Raw genomic sequence first — 19,280 nt, 5'->3', positions numbered from 1 at the left:
GTAAACTTGTGCTCCAATGTGGTTTGTGATACAAATGTAAATGTCTATGATTTTAGGAATAATGGGTTATTTTGGTTACACGCAACTAGTTTGTGGTATTGTTATGATCTTGATATTAGTTTGAGGTTGTAATCATAATTTAAAAACATCAATCAAGGTATTCTAATGTTTGGTTAGTTATTGAAAGCCTTATCAAATTTACAAGTTAAGGAACCATATTCTACCATTGTAGCTACGTTAATACGAACCTATGTACATATGTGTCTCACTTAGGAGCTTGTTCATACTTTTATTTTTTAATTTTGAAAATTTAAGAATGCTTTCATGAATCAATAATCCCTCAAAAGTGAGTTTATGATGACTTGTAGTAGTAGAAGGACAAAGAGTGGGTTGAAAGGCTTTTTAAAATTTTTAAGGGTAAATTTTTTGGTGCCATTATGTGAAGGGTTAAGAGGGAGTTAGTGGAAAGTCTTCAAAACCGAGGGTTACTTAACATTGGACACTTGTTCTAGCGGTTGATGGGCGTGGCTTGTAACCTGAAGGTACTAGGTTCGATCTTTGGGTGGACACTTGATAGTTACCTTACCCTCACTTTGTAGAGAATACTAGCGATCCTCATGAAGTGCTTTGTTCCCTTCTAATAGTGGCCAATATAAAAGAAACTCAGGGCTGCCTAACGTTTCTATGATTGATGATCTTTTGCCTAAGGGAACACATTAAGGTATGTAAGACCAATAATAAAGCAGACACATCAATAGGCATGTACATTGTACGCCTCATAACAATCTTAAAGGCGGAAGAACGGAGTACAAATGGGGTGAACGTCTACCTATAGCCTTACAAACACTTAAGGCCGAAGGCGACAATGAACTTATCTTGGATCTTGATAATGGAGGCACGCGGTGTGGTCCTCTAGCAATGTAAAAAATATTGAAAAAAGGGGGGGGGGGGGGCGTACAAGAGACATGAATGGTGGTACTGGGGGACCGGGGTGGGTAGAACGGGAAAGTGAAGCAAAAGAAAAAAGAAAAGCTTCAGGTTTCGTTTTCAGGCGGTACTGTTCCCATCCATGATCCCATTTTCCATTATTATTTTCAATTTATAAATAATGGAAAATGGGATCATGGATGCAATTTCCAAGTAAAGAAGCGTTCTTTAATTTTGTTATAATAAAAAAAGAAACGGTGCTGCAATAATGCGCGAGGCTTAATTTGTTTTCCCTGTGGAGATGTGTGGAGATCGTTCCTGGCTTGTTAGGTTTCTCCCTGTGGAGATCATCTTCTAAAGTAGATTAGAAGCTTGGCGTTGAATAGGAAACATAGCCTTGATGTGTGGAAATCGTTCCTGGCTTCTTAGGTTTCTTCTCCTCATCTTCTAAGTATAAGTCGATTAGAAGCATAGGAAACATAAGTAGATTAGAAGCCTGTATCTTCTCGGGATATAATTTCTCCCTGTGCACGTTACAGCTAAGAAGAATGGCAGCCGGTCAAGCTCCAGCTGAAGATGCCCACGCAACAGTTTCTCAAGCAGTGCAAGCACAAGAGCGCGATCACGCGGAGACCCAGTACACACACCACGACAACGACGACGGTTGCCTGGACCTGCTGCAGCATAAGATTAATATGCCTGCCCCAGCTCCTGCTGCTGTCGGCCCTCGTGGCAAGATCCAGATCAGACGAATCCAGAACACCACCAGGCGCCAGGTCACCTTCTGCAAGCGTAGGAATGGGCTCCTCAAGAAAGCCTACGAGCTGTCTGTTCTTTGCGATTCCGAAATCGGCCTCATCATCTTCTCCGCCACCGGCAAACTCTTCGAATACGCAAGCTCCAGGTACAATTTCTCCAAATTGAAGCTTCTCATATATTCTTGAAGGCGTCTCACTGCGCTCTTAGGGCGACCCTGAATGTATAGGAGGCTATTTGCTGAAGTTTTCAGCGGTGCGTAATCGTCATATGTGTGTGGAAGCATCCACGCACACCTGCACATCCCATGCGTATACATGTATATATGCTCGATTTTTCATTGATATATGTGTCTGACCTCTTAAAATTTTCCATTTGTGGACGTACAAAAGATGTACGGAGGAAGACAAACCAATCGTTAGCTAGTTCTCGAGATCATCCTTCCTGTCATGATTTGTTTCAAGAAGTACAATATACGCTACCTTATACCTTACCTTCATGTGCTTTGCTAGGGATTGATTTAAAAACTGGCCGTTTTCTCCCACCTTCTTGGTTGTAGTCATCTTTGTTTCAAGAAGTATCTCCACTACAGACATGGCTCTAAAGTTGCCTTTCTCTTTACCTATGTAAGGATCAAAGAGCTACCTTGCCCTTGTGTAAGATTACAAATTTACCTTTTTCAACAAACAAGATTCATATGTTTAGGAGCACTGTAACTTTGATATTTTAAGGAGCTAGAGTAAAAAACACTTTCAAGAGTCTAAGGTATTTTGGATAAAACTTACATTTTAAAAAGAATTTTAGATACTCTTCAAACACTTAATTCTTTTCAATAACTACTTTGGCATGTGTGTAGTGTCCATGCATTCACACACCCACATCTACATGCATACATATACACATGGAGATGCGTTAAAACTCAAGTTTGGTAAGATGTGTGGCTAGCCATGGCTCCTAACACAAAAAGTCATGGTTTAGCTTTGCAGAATGTTTTAAAGAAAATATGAATATGCTATTTAACTAGCCTTTTTTCTTGTGATAATTCTATATGGATCATGAAGAAGCTTGAAGGCTAAGTGATAAGGAAACAAAAGAGCACACTTTGATTGTGAACTTGATATTTGTTGTGGTGTTGTTGCAAATTGTGACCCATGTCGGTGTGCACAGCTCTTGGCGATGGCCATATCGATGATGATCTTATTGATTTCATTGTAACACATATTGATTCCGAAGAAAGACCCTTTGTGAAAGCTTAATCAGTTGTGAATAACACACTTCCTTTTACTCCGCATGTAAACAACCCTTTGCTTAACACCTTTGTAATCGCCTCTTCTAATGGCGATGGCAGAAACTTCTCTCCTACTGAGAATGGCAGCCGCGCTCCCTCTTGTTTGCAGGACTAACTGCTTTCTCCAAGACAACCGTGTTGTGTTTCTATTAGTGATGTAATCTACACTCGAGGAGGCCGCTAGCTTCTGGATGCCGGTTTGTGATGTTTTTTTTTGTTACTGTTCTTGATGTGTTTTTTGTAAAATCTCAAGCTCTCCTTGGTTACTACTGCCCGCCCCACTGATGCTGCCATCAGTGATCTTTTTGGCTACAACTATATTGTTGTTGTGTGGTGCTATTACAGCTCTGCTTGTGCGACATGTTGTGTGCCGGGAGTTTGCCCGCCAGCTGCTCTAGATGTCACGGGCATCTATTACTCTAGCCGTTTGTGCTGCACTAGCGAGACCATATGCTACTCTACCTGCCCAATTGTCTACTGCTCATTGTGCGTCTATTGTGATGCTAGAGGTCCCCGACTGCTCTAGATGTCACGGGCATCTATTACTCTAGCCGTTTGTGCTGCATTAGCGAGACCATATGCTACTCTAGCTGCCCAACTGTCTACTGCTCATTGTGGGTCTATTGTCATGCTAGAGGTGCTGACTGTCTACTGCTCGTTGTGCTTGTTGTGCACACGTAGGGATTTAATATTTACGTGATCACAAAATTTTTTTTGTTAATAACATGTGTTAACATGTTATTAACATGTTCACATGTTAACATGTTCTCAAAAAAGCCGGTGGCAAGCGACCTGGTAACCGGGAAAAATCCCGCCGGGCTTTTACTATACCCGACGGGCCCACCGGGGTAAAGCAAAGCTCGGCGGGTCCCTGCGGGGTCGTCAAATAGCCCGGCGGGGTACAATTTTCTATATATATGGGCCCGGGGGGTCCTTTGGGATTTCATTGCTGACAGCATACACAGGTAATGAAAACTTGTGTGTGTGTGTATATGTGGGTGTGTTCGTGCGGGCAGCCGCCCACTGTCGCAATGCGCGGCAGGATGTGGGTGGTCTGCCACACGAGGGATGTGTGTGTGGGTGAGTTCGTGTGGGCAGCCGCCCATTGTCGCAATGCACGGCAGGATTTGGGTGGCCCGCCACACGACTGGTGTGTGTGTAAGGCCATTCTTCGGAATGGTGCTTACCCTGGGGCACTTAGTCGGTAACGCGGCTAGTTTGTGTCCTATGGTAAGTATGGCACGCCGTAGCAGTACTAGTCAGTAATGCGGCAAGCATAGTATCGTTATGGCGATGTCACCTTCCCTTCCCTTCCCTTTGTCAAATGCGGACATATGGTCGGTAACGCGGCCAGTGTATGTTCGTATCCTATTGGTATTCCCATAGAGTCGGGCGGCATTTTGTAGTTAACGCGGCAAGTTGGTGTCGTCCGCTAGTGCATAAAATGTTTTTTGCATATTGCGGCATTTGATCGTTAATGCGGTCGAAAAAGTGTCGTAAATTTGCTTGCGTATTTCGGCATATAATCGTTAACGCGGTCGAATAAATGTCGTAAATTTGTTTGATTTGACTTGTATTGTTTTTATTGTGTTTGATCCATGCGATACTTGGTTGCTAACGCGGCATGAGTATTTCATGGATCAAAGTTTAAATCATATTGTCTAAACGTTTTATTTTTTAATATCTTGATTCGTAACTCGAAAAATATGAATCTCTCTCTTCTTACCCCCCTCTCTCTCTCATGATACACTTCACAACTCTTTCTCTATCTCTCTCATAATTCACTTCACAACATGATAGATGTGTAGATAATGATTTTTTTTTATTTCTCTTAAAATATACATAATTCTTAATAAATTTTTTTCTCCTTCTATTTACTTAAAAATTAAAACAATACATTATTTTTCTCTTTAAGAACTCACAAAAACATTAAAAATGTCATCTAATGTTTCTTCTCTCTATCTGTCACAACTCTCTCTTCCTCTCCTCTCTCTCTCTCTCTCTCATGATACACTTCACAATTCTCTCTCTCTCTCTCTTTCATGATACACTTCACAATTCTCTCTCTCTCTCTCGTAATGATACACTTCACAACTCTCTCTCTCTCTCTCATGATACACTTCACATCTCTCTCTCTATCACGATAGGTATGTAGATGAGGAGTGCTTTAGGATTACAAAACATTATTTTTCTCTCTTTAGGAACTTACAAAACTATAAAAAATGTCATTTAATTTTTTCTCTCTCTATCTGTCACACCTCTCTCTCAAGGGAGTTGGAAAATAAACCCTCTTTCAACCGAAATGAGGTCATCTCCTTTATGCACTGTACACGATCATCATCATTATTATAGAAAGTGTTTACCACTTTATAAAAATCTTGCACCACCTCAACGTTGGACATCAAATCCATATTTCAATATTCAGGATCTAACATGTAAGCAGCACTGTGCAGTGGTGAATGCGCTCCAATCCATCTAGCATGAAAGTACTTCAACAGAACTTTTCTTTGTCTATTGGAGAATGGTACACGCCATTGCTTTTCCACCACTGAATGCTCTAATTTCTCAGGACACTCCAAACTCCGCTATTTGAAAAAACTCCGCTCTAATCGATCACCAACGTTAATTGCATATTGCCACTCTATTCCAGGTGCCTTTTTTTTCCTGCTATTTGAAATTTGGACTCTATTGGAGGTATCACTGGATCCAACATTGTCCTCCATCTCAACAAATAACCTATTCAACCAAGCATATAACAATGAATACACAAATGAAAAAACAACATATCACTCACGTATAACAAAACATACATCTGCAGACAAAGTACTTCGAAACTATCTTGACAAATACAAAAGATCATCACATAACACAAAACTACTTCAAACTATCTTGCAAGGTCTTACTACAAAACTACTTCGAAACTATCATGCACATTGCACCCCCAATGAAGGATGCCTTTTGTACCCAATTAAGGATACTTTACACAATCAAAGATCTATGCTTGCCCAATACTCTAGTATAGGACAATAGACCTTCTCTAACATTCACAAAAAAAATCAAAGATCTATGCTTGCCCAATACTCTAGTATAGGACAATAGACTCTTGTTTACTCTAAACTATATCAAGTATCAAGAACCAATACAAGCCCCTAAGCAGGACTCTTGGCTCCATCAAACCATTCATAAAGCAGAATGAGGTAGATTACGTACGTGGCTCAAATGCAAAGCTGAATGACTCGAAATTTGTCCCTAAATCTCCGCAAGTATTAGCTACGAACCACACCCTGCCCCCAGTTCAAAGAACTAAGGACGAGTGGCTCAATAGCCTTAGGAGTGCCTACAAGGAAAGACGACAGCCCCTAAAATAAGGACGTTCTTCCCAAGAGGACACTTCTAGCAACTCGAGAGCTCTACAAGTACTTTGAGGAGAGATATCACGCCCCCAAAACAAGGACTATCTTCCCAAAAGTTGTACGATGGGTGTCGGGCAGTGTTTATATACAGAATAATACCCCGCCGGTCTTCCTTATTTTTCCCGGCGGGCCCGTCGGGCTTTTATCTTTCCCGACGGGCCCGTCGGGAAAATTACATATCCCGGCGGGCCCGCCGGGAAAGGTAAAAGCTCGGAGGTGTTACTGGACTAGTGGGTTCCGGCAGGTCATTTCTCAGGTCATGTGAATATACATTGTGATCACAAGTTTTAATATGTTAACACTAGGTTTTGTTAACGTGATCACGAAATTGTGAAGACGTTAATGAAATCCCTGTGCACACGTCACAGCACCACCCACGGCACCTTGACCACCTCTACTATTGTAGTAGATGTGTTGCTTGCTTTCGAACTGCACGTTGCTAAGATGTGCAGCACATCTTCTATTGGCGCTTCCCTTCGATGCCTTGCTTCTCTGGTGTGCACTGCTCCACTGTGTGTTTTTCATTAAATTTCATATCAGCTTCCTCACAAAGAGGTTTTCTTCCCAAGTTTCTCCTTGCTAGAGGAGAGTTGAGCAGGCAGCTTGTGTTGGATTCGAAAAATGCAAAGTTCTCTCTCTATTGAATAGGAAAACACACTCTAAACCTAATTTGAATGGGGGAACACAATGGTAATCACTCCCTAATGATGTGAGAAATCCTTAACCACATACTAAGCCTCCTAAACCTATGCTGCTCAGACGAGCGCTTTGATACCATGTTAAAAATGTGATCTAAGGAGGTTTAAAGCAAGTGATTAAGTCCATGATGAAAGAATAAAAAAATGTTAATACGAGATTAAGATAAGGTTAATCAATGATACAATGATTAAAACACAAATTCCATAATCTCATTAGTACATTCTTACATAGCTTTCATAGAGCTCCCAACTCACAAGATGTGTGTACCCTAGTGCCAAACATGTGTCCATAAATGCTCACACTACATGTGCTCCCTTGCACTTTCCATGTGCTACCTTTTTGACTTTTGACTTTACCTTTTATAAATGACCATACAAATCAAACTTTGCCAATGTACCATTAGTCTATTCCTCTTTCTAATGTGCATGCTCCTTCTCTTGCTCATGTGACTCACTCCCTACCTTGCTTGTAGTCCATGGCACCATATTTCTCCACACTACATGCGCTCCCTTGCACTTTCAATGTGCTACCTTTTTGTCCTTTGACTTCACCTTTTACAAATGACCATGAAGATCAACCTTTGCCAATTTACCCTTAATGTATTCCTCTTTCTAATATATACAATTCTTCTCTTGCTCATGTGACTCACTCTTTTCCTTGTACTCCATGGTACCACATTTCTCAACAATCATGCTACTAGCTGGATTGTCAATATCTACAGATCATATTTTTGAATGATTTTCTCCACATCCACCCTCAAACAGTGATAATAGATCTAAATTTTTCTTCAAGATCTGCTCCTCTTTATCATCATGTACTTCTTTTAAGGAGTTTAATCCTTTAGCATGGAGTGGTCTAATTTCCAAGTTCAACTTGACACTTCAATAGTTTTTTTATCACTCAACCGATATCTTCCAATTGTGCTATTTGTCTATGCACAATGCAATAAATTAGTTTCTAGCACCACACTAGTCTATAGGACCCTACACCATAGTAAGAGTGCATGAACAAACCAATGTCAAGGTGGGGCTTTGCCCAACCACACTCAGGAGCACAAAACAACTCAATCGAGAAACCAATATGCCATGGTCTAGCTCACAGTTGCATGGGCAAGGTGTTTCACTCACCTCATAAATACTTATCCTCAGATTCTCGTAGAAGACGATATTGTCGCCTAGCCACACTCCAAGCTTCACTTTGCCATCGCACTCTAAAGGAAGCGCGGCCCTCCTCTCACTCAATCTCCCTCTCACACATACACAATGAGTATATAAAAGCTCAAATTGAATTAGGAAAGGAAGACGCAAGAGAGAAAGAGAGTAGAGAATAAGAGCACTCTATTAGTTGCATTTAAGAGAATGAATCATGAGAGTTACATTTTAGGTTTTGTAGGTGACCTCTAGGGTCTACACTCTTGGATGGCCAAAGTTAAAAGTCACGTCCGCGGGCTCGTTTGGCCACTCTAGCAAGTGTAAACACCTATTATAAAGCTAGTGTTTCTCGCTATTTTCCTTGATCGTGGAAAGACAAGATAGCACTATGTGGTATCAGACCCGTCATGCAATGCCATGGGAGACATACAGTCACCTCTCAGAGTTTTCGGGTACGAACACTAACTCACATATGGTCATGGGGCCACGCTGAACAACTCCATAGAGCTACCCTTCACTCTCACTCTCTACATACTCCACTAAACATCTCACACACTTTCTCATGAACACACAACATAATTAGCACAATAGTGATACAGTAGACTTAGACATAGAAGACACTCAGAATAACAATGAGATGTCAAGCTTGCTCTTAGTTCCATTCCAAAGATATGACAAATCATTATAGATAAACTGCCCAAAAGTTCTAGCATTCCCTGAGTAAAATTACACTCTCTAGTTCCATAACACAACTCTCAACTACAGTTGAGAGAGCGGACAACAATAGCACTGTTTATCTATATCAGTATCTACTCTATTCCTTCTTATCAGTGCACTATCCTCTTGTCATCGTACATAGTGACTCGTTTTCCTTTTACACTACATCTTCTTGATCTTGGCAATAGATCCTGGGTGGTTATAGTTTGCCACCTTCACACGTGATACTAAGGTGTTGCTCACAACATGCGAAGTGGGTTATCCGTGCTTTTTGCCACCTCTAAGTTGTAGGGCGTAACACCTGGCATGCCTGGTGCTTTAACTTCTACTTTTGAAGCACTCTCCTTGACAAATTTCTCTTTGAACCTTATGAATGTTTTTGGTGGAGTATGGTCTGGGATGTATATGTTATCTGAGTAGGTTGCATGCTTTTGCATCCTCCTTAGTTTTTATGCCTGCTCTTTTGTGCATCCTAGACCTATGCTATCGGTCTGTGGTGTCTTCTGATAAAAAGTTCTTATCACTGGTCTTAATGGGGTTTTTCCTAAAATTTTCTTTTCTACCATTGGTATGTTGAGATGTCAAGCTCAACATGATTTGACACTCATGAGGCACCTACATAACCATTTAGCATTTCTATCACTGGCGGGTTTGGTAGCTAGCACCGACATATCTTCACTAGAGATTCTACAACTGGACTACACCGACTAGTCCACACTTACCCACTCCTCTTAGCATGTTCACATTATGGACTGCTTGTATATACTCTATTATGTGTGTTAGTCACTTTATCTTCTTTGTAGACCTCTTTTGTTGTGTGACAAAGGAGAAGAATTTTTAGCCTCACCTTGTGTGTTCTCTTCTAGGGTTTGTGTGTGAGTGTGTGTGTGCTTGCAAGAGCTCAAGTTCTCTTCTCCCCTGCATCTTTTCATGGTATTAGAGCCTGGTTGATGCTAACGGCTGAGCGGCAAGAAAGAGAAGCATAGGAAGCGACACAAGGGTAAGAGCTTGATCTACTCTTTCCCCTTTGTATTGGATACTACACTCTTGTCGGGAGCTCTTCAAGAAGCACCGGCAAATGAACTTCGATTGAAGAGCTTTCTTCACGGGAGAAAAGCTACATGGTGTCGGAAATTCCAGACACGGAATCACCTGCCTCTATAAATAGCTATCCATCCAACAGCCTTGGAAATACTAACATAAACGGGGGCACCACCAGCACACTGGGGTGGAACAACTTCTCACACAATTCACCACACCACCCACACCAAAAAGACAGCACAAAACGAGTAATCACCCAGCAACACATACACTTCCATTGTGTGCATGACGAGGTAATCGAAGGCTGGCACAAAGTGCACTGTGAGAGTGTAAACCCGTGGACTACACCACCAAACACGTCAATCACGTCTTCTCCTGCTAATCAACACACACAAGATACCCACACACAACTATAGCCAGATACATCACCTGTATCATCCATCCTTAAATTCCCAATCAACACTTCATACAAGCTTCTTCCGACATAGAAGCTTTACTCACACAACCATCTCACATACACGACCCTCACATACACCACCAAACACGTCAATCACGTCTTCTGCTGCTAATCAACACACACAAGATACCCAGACACAACTATAGCCAGATACATCACCTGTATCATCCATCCTTAAATTCCCAATCAACACTTCATACAAGCTTCTTCCGACATAGAAGCTTTACTCACACAACCATCTCACATACACGACCCTCACATCAACACAAGGATGTATACTCACAAGGCTATCCCCATTGATCTTGGCTAATCCCTCTCTCACCTTTCCTTAGAACTTCATCACCTCAACCCTCCAGCTGGCCAGTTGCAGCAGTCCTATTACCATCACCATCACCAGCGCCACAAGCAATAAAACCGGTCGTCGGCAGCTATACTCCCTTTTTCTTGCCACCAGCTACTATCTTGATTAAAGCAAACCCAAGAAACCCTCTAAACTTCCTGCTACCAGCCATGGCAGTCCATCCAACAAGCCCCAGCCACACCTCTAAACCTCCCTTCCTCTCAGACACGGCAACCACCCAGAAAAACAGCTCTCTGACATCGTCTTCCACTAAGAACTGGTGGCTCTATCCTTCTCTCTGTTCACACTAGCCACCGCAGCAGCCCACACGTTCTCTGCACTGCACCTCAGCTGAAGGCCACTCTCTCCTACGCCACCAGCATACTGCCAGTTCTCAAAGCAAAAGTACCAAGGCACCCCTCTATCATTGCCTCTCTCTCTCTTCAGAGGCGGCCACCTGTACAACGAACTCCTCCTGCTTTTGCTATCAAAGGCGGCTCCCTCACCTCGTCACCCACCAGTGCACCAGCTAGCCCAGGCTGACCACAGTTGGTCCAGCCTCCGTAGCAGCCCCGCCAGCCCAAAACAGAGAGAAAAATCCAAAACTCTCCCCCTTCGCTTACCTTCTCACCCTCTCTGCTAGTCAGTCGGTGCCCTTTTTGTTGATGTACCCAGCCACAGCTCTTCGCCAGCCGTCGTGACCATCATTCTGGAACAACCCACCAACCTGCCCAATTTAGTATCCTTCCTTTTCATCAAATTTCCTTTGTACCACCTTTCTCCTTACCATGCACACGTCCGTCATCACCTTCCATATTGCTTCCCCTTCCAGAACCATCTCATGCACCATTCAATTAGCATCCCAACATTAAACACCCACATGTTCATGCACACTTTCGAATTCAACCTACCAGTGCCCATTTATTTTGGGGACGCGCACACATACAAAGCGACCGAATGGCTGATACCACCTCCAGCAGACCACGCTCCGGACAAACCTGTACAAGCTTACTACAAAGCCATCCACCCTGTACATCTACCAAGGCATTCAAGGGCAAAGCTTTATACATGCCATGCATCCCATATGTACACAAGCCCAAAACATCTTACAAAATTTTGCCTGACATACTTTGCCAACCCCCCGGCCTGCTAGAGCATTTATGCTGAGCAGAAAAAAGCATAAAGTCCAATAGTTATCCACCAAGATCAAAAGGAAACTGCTGTAACTCACCATCCCATTTCCCAACATTCACAGACTCTGACCATGTAGCATCACTCTCAAGCCTTCGCTCTTCAAATAAACCATGAAAGAACACTTCACCCATAACAAACCTCCCTGTCTTCAAAACCTATGGCATTGCAACATTTAGCATCCAATTCATCAATACTAGTGAAGGCCAGGTTCCAACATTTTGACCTTTATGCACACTAAAATCCACATCTTTTCCAACAGTAGTGTCCACAAGCACTTTCAACTCTTGTGATTCAGAATCCTTGTCATCCACCATGGACTTATAGCATTTCAGTAATACGCAAAGAAGCCTTGGTTACACTCTCAACCATATTTGCATCCATGTCCATCTCTGGCTTCTGTTCATCAAGGCTAGCAACTGCCCACATATCATCCTCAAGCATGATACTCACATCACAACGCTCTTCATCAGCCCAATCTACATGCATATCTTCTTGAGTGTTGCCAACCCCCCTAGTATCATCGTCCAAAGACTCCCAGCACATAATGCATCAAATGGAAAAACATCCATACCATTCATTGCAGGTACCATACCACCATCACGCTGTCCAAGAAAATCCATAACAATAGGATCTTCCTCCATACTCTCCACATCCGCATTGCAAACCATCTTCACTTCATCACAAGTCTCTACCCCATCCTCCTCCTTTGTAGAATCTGGTAAAGAATCATCCTTAAAGCATTTTGTATCCAGCTCCTCTTCCTTCTTATCATCAGCCAATCCTAAGGCATCATTTTCTTTGCTTCCATGTGCATGCATGTCATCCAGATCTGAATGCAAATGATCTTCAATAGAGCATTCCAAATCACTGTCATGTACAGCCATGACATCCCAATCCAAAGAAGAATCCATTGACAACTCCTCATCTGCAAAAGTCTCAAACCTTGACCTAGATTCCTCATCCTGCTTTTCATCTATCTTCACATGCTTTAAAGACTTTGGAAAAAAATCAGAAGGCACATAGAACATCCCCCTTTGCACTTGTATAGGCCTTTGAGGCTCCTGTCTAATCAAACTTTGCATAGGAATCTTATCCACCTCAACCAAATTTACATGCATATCCCTTGCAAACACAACACCTTCATGCGAATAAATACCCATCTCCATTTGCTTCAAAATCTTGCCTTTCTTTTCCCTAGCAACCCTAACTGCATCATCAAATGACTTGGGATTCTTCAAGTCAACTCTGACCTTTAAATGAGGTAGCAAATCATCAATAAACAAACTCTTCAGAAACATAGGAGGAACTTCTTGCTTCAATGTCATACACCACTTACCCCACAAACATGTAAATACCTTCACAAAATCATCTAGTGATTGCCCATAGACCTGCTTCAAGATGCTCAACTGCTGCCAAAGCACACTAGAATCCTCCGCTTGCTGCTGAAAATGCTCTAAAAGGCCTTCTTTCAACCTGTCTAAGGTCAAAACACCATATAGCTCATATGCCGCATCCTGTGCTTCAAAATCTTTAAACCAGCTTCGGGCATCTCTCTTCAAGAAAATCTTTACTAACCTCAAAACCTACTCTTCATCTGTAACATGATTGCTAATACATGCCAACTCCATTTGCTCCAAAAAGTCAAACACATCTTCACCCTTCCTGCCATGAAATTCTGGATAAGACCACATTATGAAAATCGACAACAATCCCCGCCCCAAAAGAAGCGGTACAAGCCTCTCTCCTATGGGACATACACCCTTCTAGGTGAAGAAAAATATTGAGCTCTCCTCAGTGGGGGCACCAAAAAGCTGTCGAAAATTTCAGACATGGAATCACCTGCCTCTATAGCTATCCATCCAACAGCCTTGGAAATACTAACACAAACGGGGGCACCACCAGCACATTGGCTGGAACAACTTCTCACACAATTCACCACACCACCCACACCAGAAAGACAGCACAAAATAGGGGCACCTTAGATGAGTAATCACCCAGCAACACATACACTTTCACTATGTGCATGACGAGGTAATCGAAGGCTGGCAAAGTGCGCTATGAGAGTGTAAACCCGTGGACTACACCACCAAACACGTCAATCATGCCTTCTCCTGCTAATCAACACACAAAGGATACCCACACACAACCATAGCCAGATACATCACCTGTATCATCCATCCTTAAATTCCCAATCAACACTTCATACAAGCTTCTTCCGACCACAGAAGCTTTACTCACATAACCATCTCACATACATGACCCTCACATCAACACAAGGATGTATACTCACAAGGCTGTCCCCATTGATCTTGGCTAATCCCTCTCTCACCTTTCCTTAGAACTTCATCACCTCAACCCTCCAGCTGGCCAGTTGCAGTAGCCTTATTACAATCACCATCACCAGCGCCACAAGCAATAAAACCGGTCGCCGGCAGTTATACTCCCTTTTTCTTGCCACCAGCCGCCGCCGTTGTCTAGATTAAAGCAAACCCAAGCAACCCTCTGAACTCCCCGCTACGAGCCATGGCAGTCCATCCAACAAGCCCCAGCCACACCTCTGAACCTCCCTGCCTCTCAGAGATGGCAACCACCCAGAAAAACAGCTCTCTGACGTCACCTTCCACTAAAAACTGGTGGCTCTGTCCTTCTCTTTGTTCGCACCAGCCAGTGCAGCAGCCCACACGTTCTCTGCACTGCACCTCAGCTGAAGGTCACTCTCTCCTACGCCACCAGCATACTGCCAGTTCTCAAAGCAAAAGTACCAAGGCACCCCTCTATTATCACCTCTCTCTCTCTTCAGAGGCGGCCACCTATACAACGAACTCCTCTTGCTTTTGCTATCAAAGGTGGCTTCCTCACCTCGTCGCCCACCAGTGCGCCAGCTAGCCCAGGCTGACCAACGTAACACCAAAAGCCACACTCCAGTGCAGTCGGTCCAGCCTCCGTAGCAGCCCCGCAAGCCCAAAACAGAGAGAAAACTCCAAAACTCTCCCCCTTCGCTAACCTTCTCACTCCCTCTCTGCCAGTCAGTCTCGGTGTCCTTTTTGTTGACGTACCCAGCCACAGCTCTTCGCCAGCTGTCGTGACCATCATTCTGGAAGAACCCACCAACCTGCCCAATTTAGTATCCTTCCTTTTCATCAAATTTCCTTTGCACCACCTTTCTCCTTACCATGCACACGTCCCTCATCACCTTCCATATTGCTTCCCCTTCCAGAATCATTTCATGCACCATTCAATTAGCATCCCAACAATTAAACGCCCACATGTTCATGCACACTTTCGAATTCAACCTCCAGTGCCCATTTATTTTGGGGACGTGCACACATACAAAGCAACCGAATGGCTGATACCACCTCCAGCAGACCATGCTCTGGACAAACTTGTACAAGCTTACTACAAAGCCATCCACCCTGTACATTTGCCAAGGCATTCCAGGGCAAAGCTTTATACATGCCATGTATCCCATATGTACATAAGCCCAAAACATCTTACAAAATTTTGCCTGACACATGGCAACTATACTTTTCATTAGAGAGTGTCTGTTGGATAGAATGTTTCGGGCTGAAAATCCCTTTCAGGTGTGTCTGGACCTTTGTTTTTCAATTTGCAGGCACTGTGGGCAAGTTTTGATTCTCTACAAAACTCTATTTTTGGAACCGCAGGAAGGGCGATTGGTTGTGCAAACACTGTGTGTGCTGCAAAGAGTTCTTAAAGTATCCATTGGGTGTATGTATGTAAATTGAGGTCACTGGTTGTGATAGTTTGGGTGCAGTATAGTACCCCTTTGCAGAGAATATAACAGTTTGTGCAGGTCAAACAAGAGTGCTAGTTGTGATAAATTTGTGTTGTAGAAAAGATGTCAAATGATGGAATAAACTAGATTGTTGCAGAGAAGCTTGACAAGAATAACTTCCATTCTTGGAGGTCTAGATTTATCAATTTCCTACTGGGAAAAGGTTACTGGGACTGAAGATGAACATGAGGAGGCACCAGAGATACTAGAGATTAATTGAACTGTTTGCAGATGTAAAAGAATTCAAGGATTGGAATCAAGGAGCAATGAAAGTCATATATTGGCTTTCTATCAGTATATAGGACACTATTATTGGGCATATACAAGATGCCAAGTCACCTAAGGAAGCATGGAACACCTTAGTGAAGCTATATGAAACCAACACCAAAGGCACAAAAGATTCAGTTGAAGAATGAGCTTCATACTCTATGGAGAAGAAAAATATGTCTATGAATGATTATGCCTTGAAGATCAAGGGCATTGTGGAATCCCTTGTATCAATTGGTGTTTCTGTTGATGATGATGATAAGATGGACGTGTGTCTACGTAGTCTCGGGATATAATACAAGGTGTTCAAGACGTTTATTCAGACTCGAGAGAACATTCCTAACTTCACAGTAGTGTCAATGTTGATAATTGAAGAGAAGAATTTGGGTGAAGATCAACATTCTTCACAAAACAAAAACAATTCGGAGCAGTAGTCCTACACAAGTTCAGGTAGAGGAAGAGATAGAGGTCGTGGATGTGGCTAAGCTGGTGGCCGAATAGGTAATCAGAATTATGATCAGCAGAGCAGCACAACAAGAGTCCCAAGGTTGTCAACAACACACATGGAAGAGGCCAGTTTAGAGGAAGGGGGGGTCAACGAGGTCCTGGTAATTGGCAAAGGTAGCATAATGATACACGAGGGTGTTTTTATTATGGTAAGCCTGGACATGTGTAGGCAGATTGCTATAAGAAGCAAAGTGACATACAAAATGAAAAAGTATAGCAAAACAACTATGAAACTTCTAGTAGACATAATAAGGATAATGAGAGGTTATTTGTTATGCAACATGTGGCTAATATTGTGTCTGGAAATGATGTAGCAGCATGTAAGAATAATGTATGGTATGTTGATTCAGGTGCACAAGTCATGGTGAGTAGTTCAAAGAAATGAAGAGTCTTGAAAGATCGGGTTTTGTTGAAACAGGGGATGACATTGCTCATCCAATTGTCCATGTTGGAGATGTGCCGTTGTCTATGCAGGATGGTAAGGTGAAGTACCTTGTAGATGTACTTCATGTTTCGAACATTACAAAGAATTTGGTTTTTTATTGGCCAGATGATTGAGCAGGGTTTGCACGTCCAGTTTAACCCTGCTCAATGTTATGTAGAAGACTTTAAAGATAAGTGCAGGTTGGTTTCAAAAGGCAACAGACTAGGCAAAATGTTTACATTGAATGTAAATATGTCTGAAAGTGCTGTAATGTTTGCAATGGTTCAGGAGTTGTTGCAGATACAGACATTTGGCATAAGAGAATTAGGCATGTAAATGTAAAAATAATGAAGTCTATGCAGACTAAAGAAATTGTTATAGGGTTGCCTAAGTTTAAAGTTGAAGGTATGCAGAAAGTTTGTGAAGCATGCAAATTTGGAAAGAGAAGAAAACATGTATTTTCACATGACAAAAATGTGAGCAGGAATGTACTAGATTTTGTGTATTCAGATGTATGGGGTCCTACAAAGACTATGTTTATGGGTGGCTGCAAGTACTACTATGTAACATTCATTGATGATGACCACATAAGGAAAGTGTGGGTGTACTTAATGAAGGAGAAGAGTGAAGTGTTCACTTATTTTCAGAATTTCAGAGTGATGGCTGGAAAACAAATAAGAAAGTGTGTGAAGTGCCTAAGGTCAGACAACGAGTTCTTTGAATTCTTGTGAAAGAATGGCATTTAGAGGTAATTTACATATAGATACACTCTGCACAGAAAAACGGAGTTGCTGAGCGAGAAAACAGGCACATTGTAGACATAGGACAAGCATTGATGGCAGAGAAGAATATGCAGTATAGCTATTGGGTTGAGGCTGTATCTATAATAGTTTATATCATGAACAGGACTTCTACTACAGCCATACATGATGTAACACTAGAGGAGAGGTTTACTGGAAAGAAACTTGATTCGTCTCACTTGAAAGTTTTTGGATGTATTGCATATGTGCATGTGCCAGATGAGTTGCATACCGAGCTAGATCCAAAGGTAGAAAAATGTGTGTTTATTGGGTATTTCCTTGAGCAAAAGGGATATAGATGTTATAATCTTGCTAAACGTGAATTGAGAGTAAGCAGGGATGTTGTATTTAATGAGATGAGTAGCTGTTATGCTATTGAAAAAGATGCTGTTGGGAACGATGTACGTGGAAATGTAGTTGCACAGAATGAAAGTCAGCAATCACAGTCATTGAGTAGACCAGGAGAGTCCTCATCTAGCGGTTCTCTTGATACACCATGGAGTGATACTTTTTGACACCAACAAACATTGTTGGCTTCCTGTTCTTCTTCTTCAATAGGCTCTCCTTCTTCACTAGGCTCTCTATCTTTAGCAGGCTCATTATGCTAGCTTACCCTTCCAAGCTAAGGTTTTGCTTAACAAAATAATAGGTAACCAGACTTCTCTTTATCTCTCATTTTATTCTCAAGTCTTTAGCAGACAAGTAGCCCCCAAATGCCATAAGCATGTTTCAAGACACCATTGACATGTCCTTTTTGCTTTAGATGGCTATCATAAGATTTAAGGTTTTGTTTGGAGTAAGTAGCCTTGAGATACAATTTTAGCACCTTCCTAATCTTGCCATCCCTAGAAATCTCTTTTGAGGGCTATTAGGTTGTAGAGTCATTTTTCTCTCTAGTTCTTTTTGGAGTTTGGTCATGGAAAGAACAAAGTCAACTGCTAGTATGAGTGGAGAGGTTCCTCCTATTGTAAAAGTCGCTATAGCTAGAGCTTCACATCTGAGGAAGAAAATGTTAATGAATATATTGAACCAAGAAAAGAAAAGAACATTGACTCAAAATGAAAGTGTTCTAAGGAAAATAAGATAAGCTCAAAAGGCCATAGGGTTTATAATCCCTAAGGCACCATTTCATAGAGATTTGTGATCAATGGTCACTTGGATTGACCTGGCAGAGAAGTGCAATATACACCCTCCACAGGAAGCAATAGAGGATTTGCTTGTAGAATTCTTTCAAGACACTATGTTAACAGTAGCACATGCACATAGTTTGACAATCATGCACAAGGACACCGAGACATTGAAGAGGAAACGTCGGAGACATAACAAGCTTCTTCGTCCTATGGAATGGGTGAACATCAAGATAAGAGATATTCTCCATCAAGAAAGTCAAAGAAAGTCAAAGAAAGGTGAAGAAGGTAGAAGTGACTCATGATAAAAACTCAAGGGAAAAGCACTTTATAAAGAATTTATCAAGGAAAAAAGAGAAGTGATACTTTGACTCAA

At 42.1% G+C, this 19,280-nt stretch overlaps 1 protein-coding gene across 1 annotated transcript in view; it reads left to right on the top strand.

The window, feature by feature from the left end:
* The first annotated feature begins 1,174 nt into the window (after nt 1–1,174).
* LOC147633171 (agamous-like MADS-box protein AGL11) overlaps nt 1,175–19,280 on the top strand; it is a 147,627-nt gene continuing 129,521 nt past the window's right edge. Inside the window, exons 1-2 of the mRNA XM_086805814.1 lie at nt 1,175–1,356; nt 1,467–1,831. Coding sequence (XP_086661940.1) covers nt 1,476–1,831 — 356 coding nt within the window. The 5' untranslated portion in view covers nt 1,175–1,356; nt 1,467–1,475. The remainder of the gene's footprint in view (nt 1,357–1,466; nt 1,832–19,280) is intronic.

Source organism: Cibotium barometz, chromosome 12 (assembly GCF_041138505.1).
Source record: "Cibotium barometz isolate CiBa-2024 chromosome 12, ASM4113850v1, whole genome shotgun sequence".
In the NCBI taxonomy this organism is placed as follows: Eukaryota; Viridiplantae; Streptophyta; class Polypodiopsida; order Cyatheales; family Cibotiaceae; genus Cibotium; species Cibotium barometz.
Note: the sequence above shows the minus strand (reverse complement) of the source record. Positions and strands in the feature narration are given on the sequence as shown.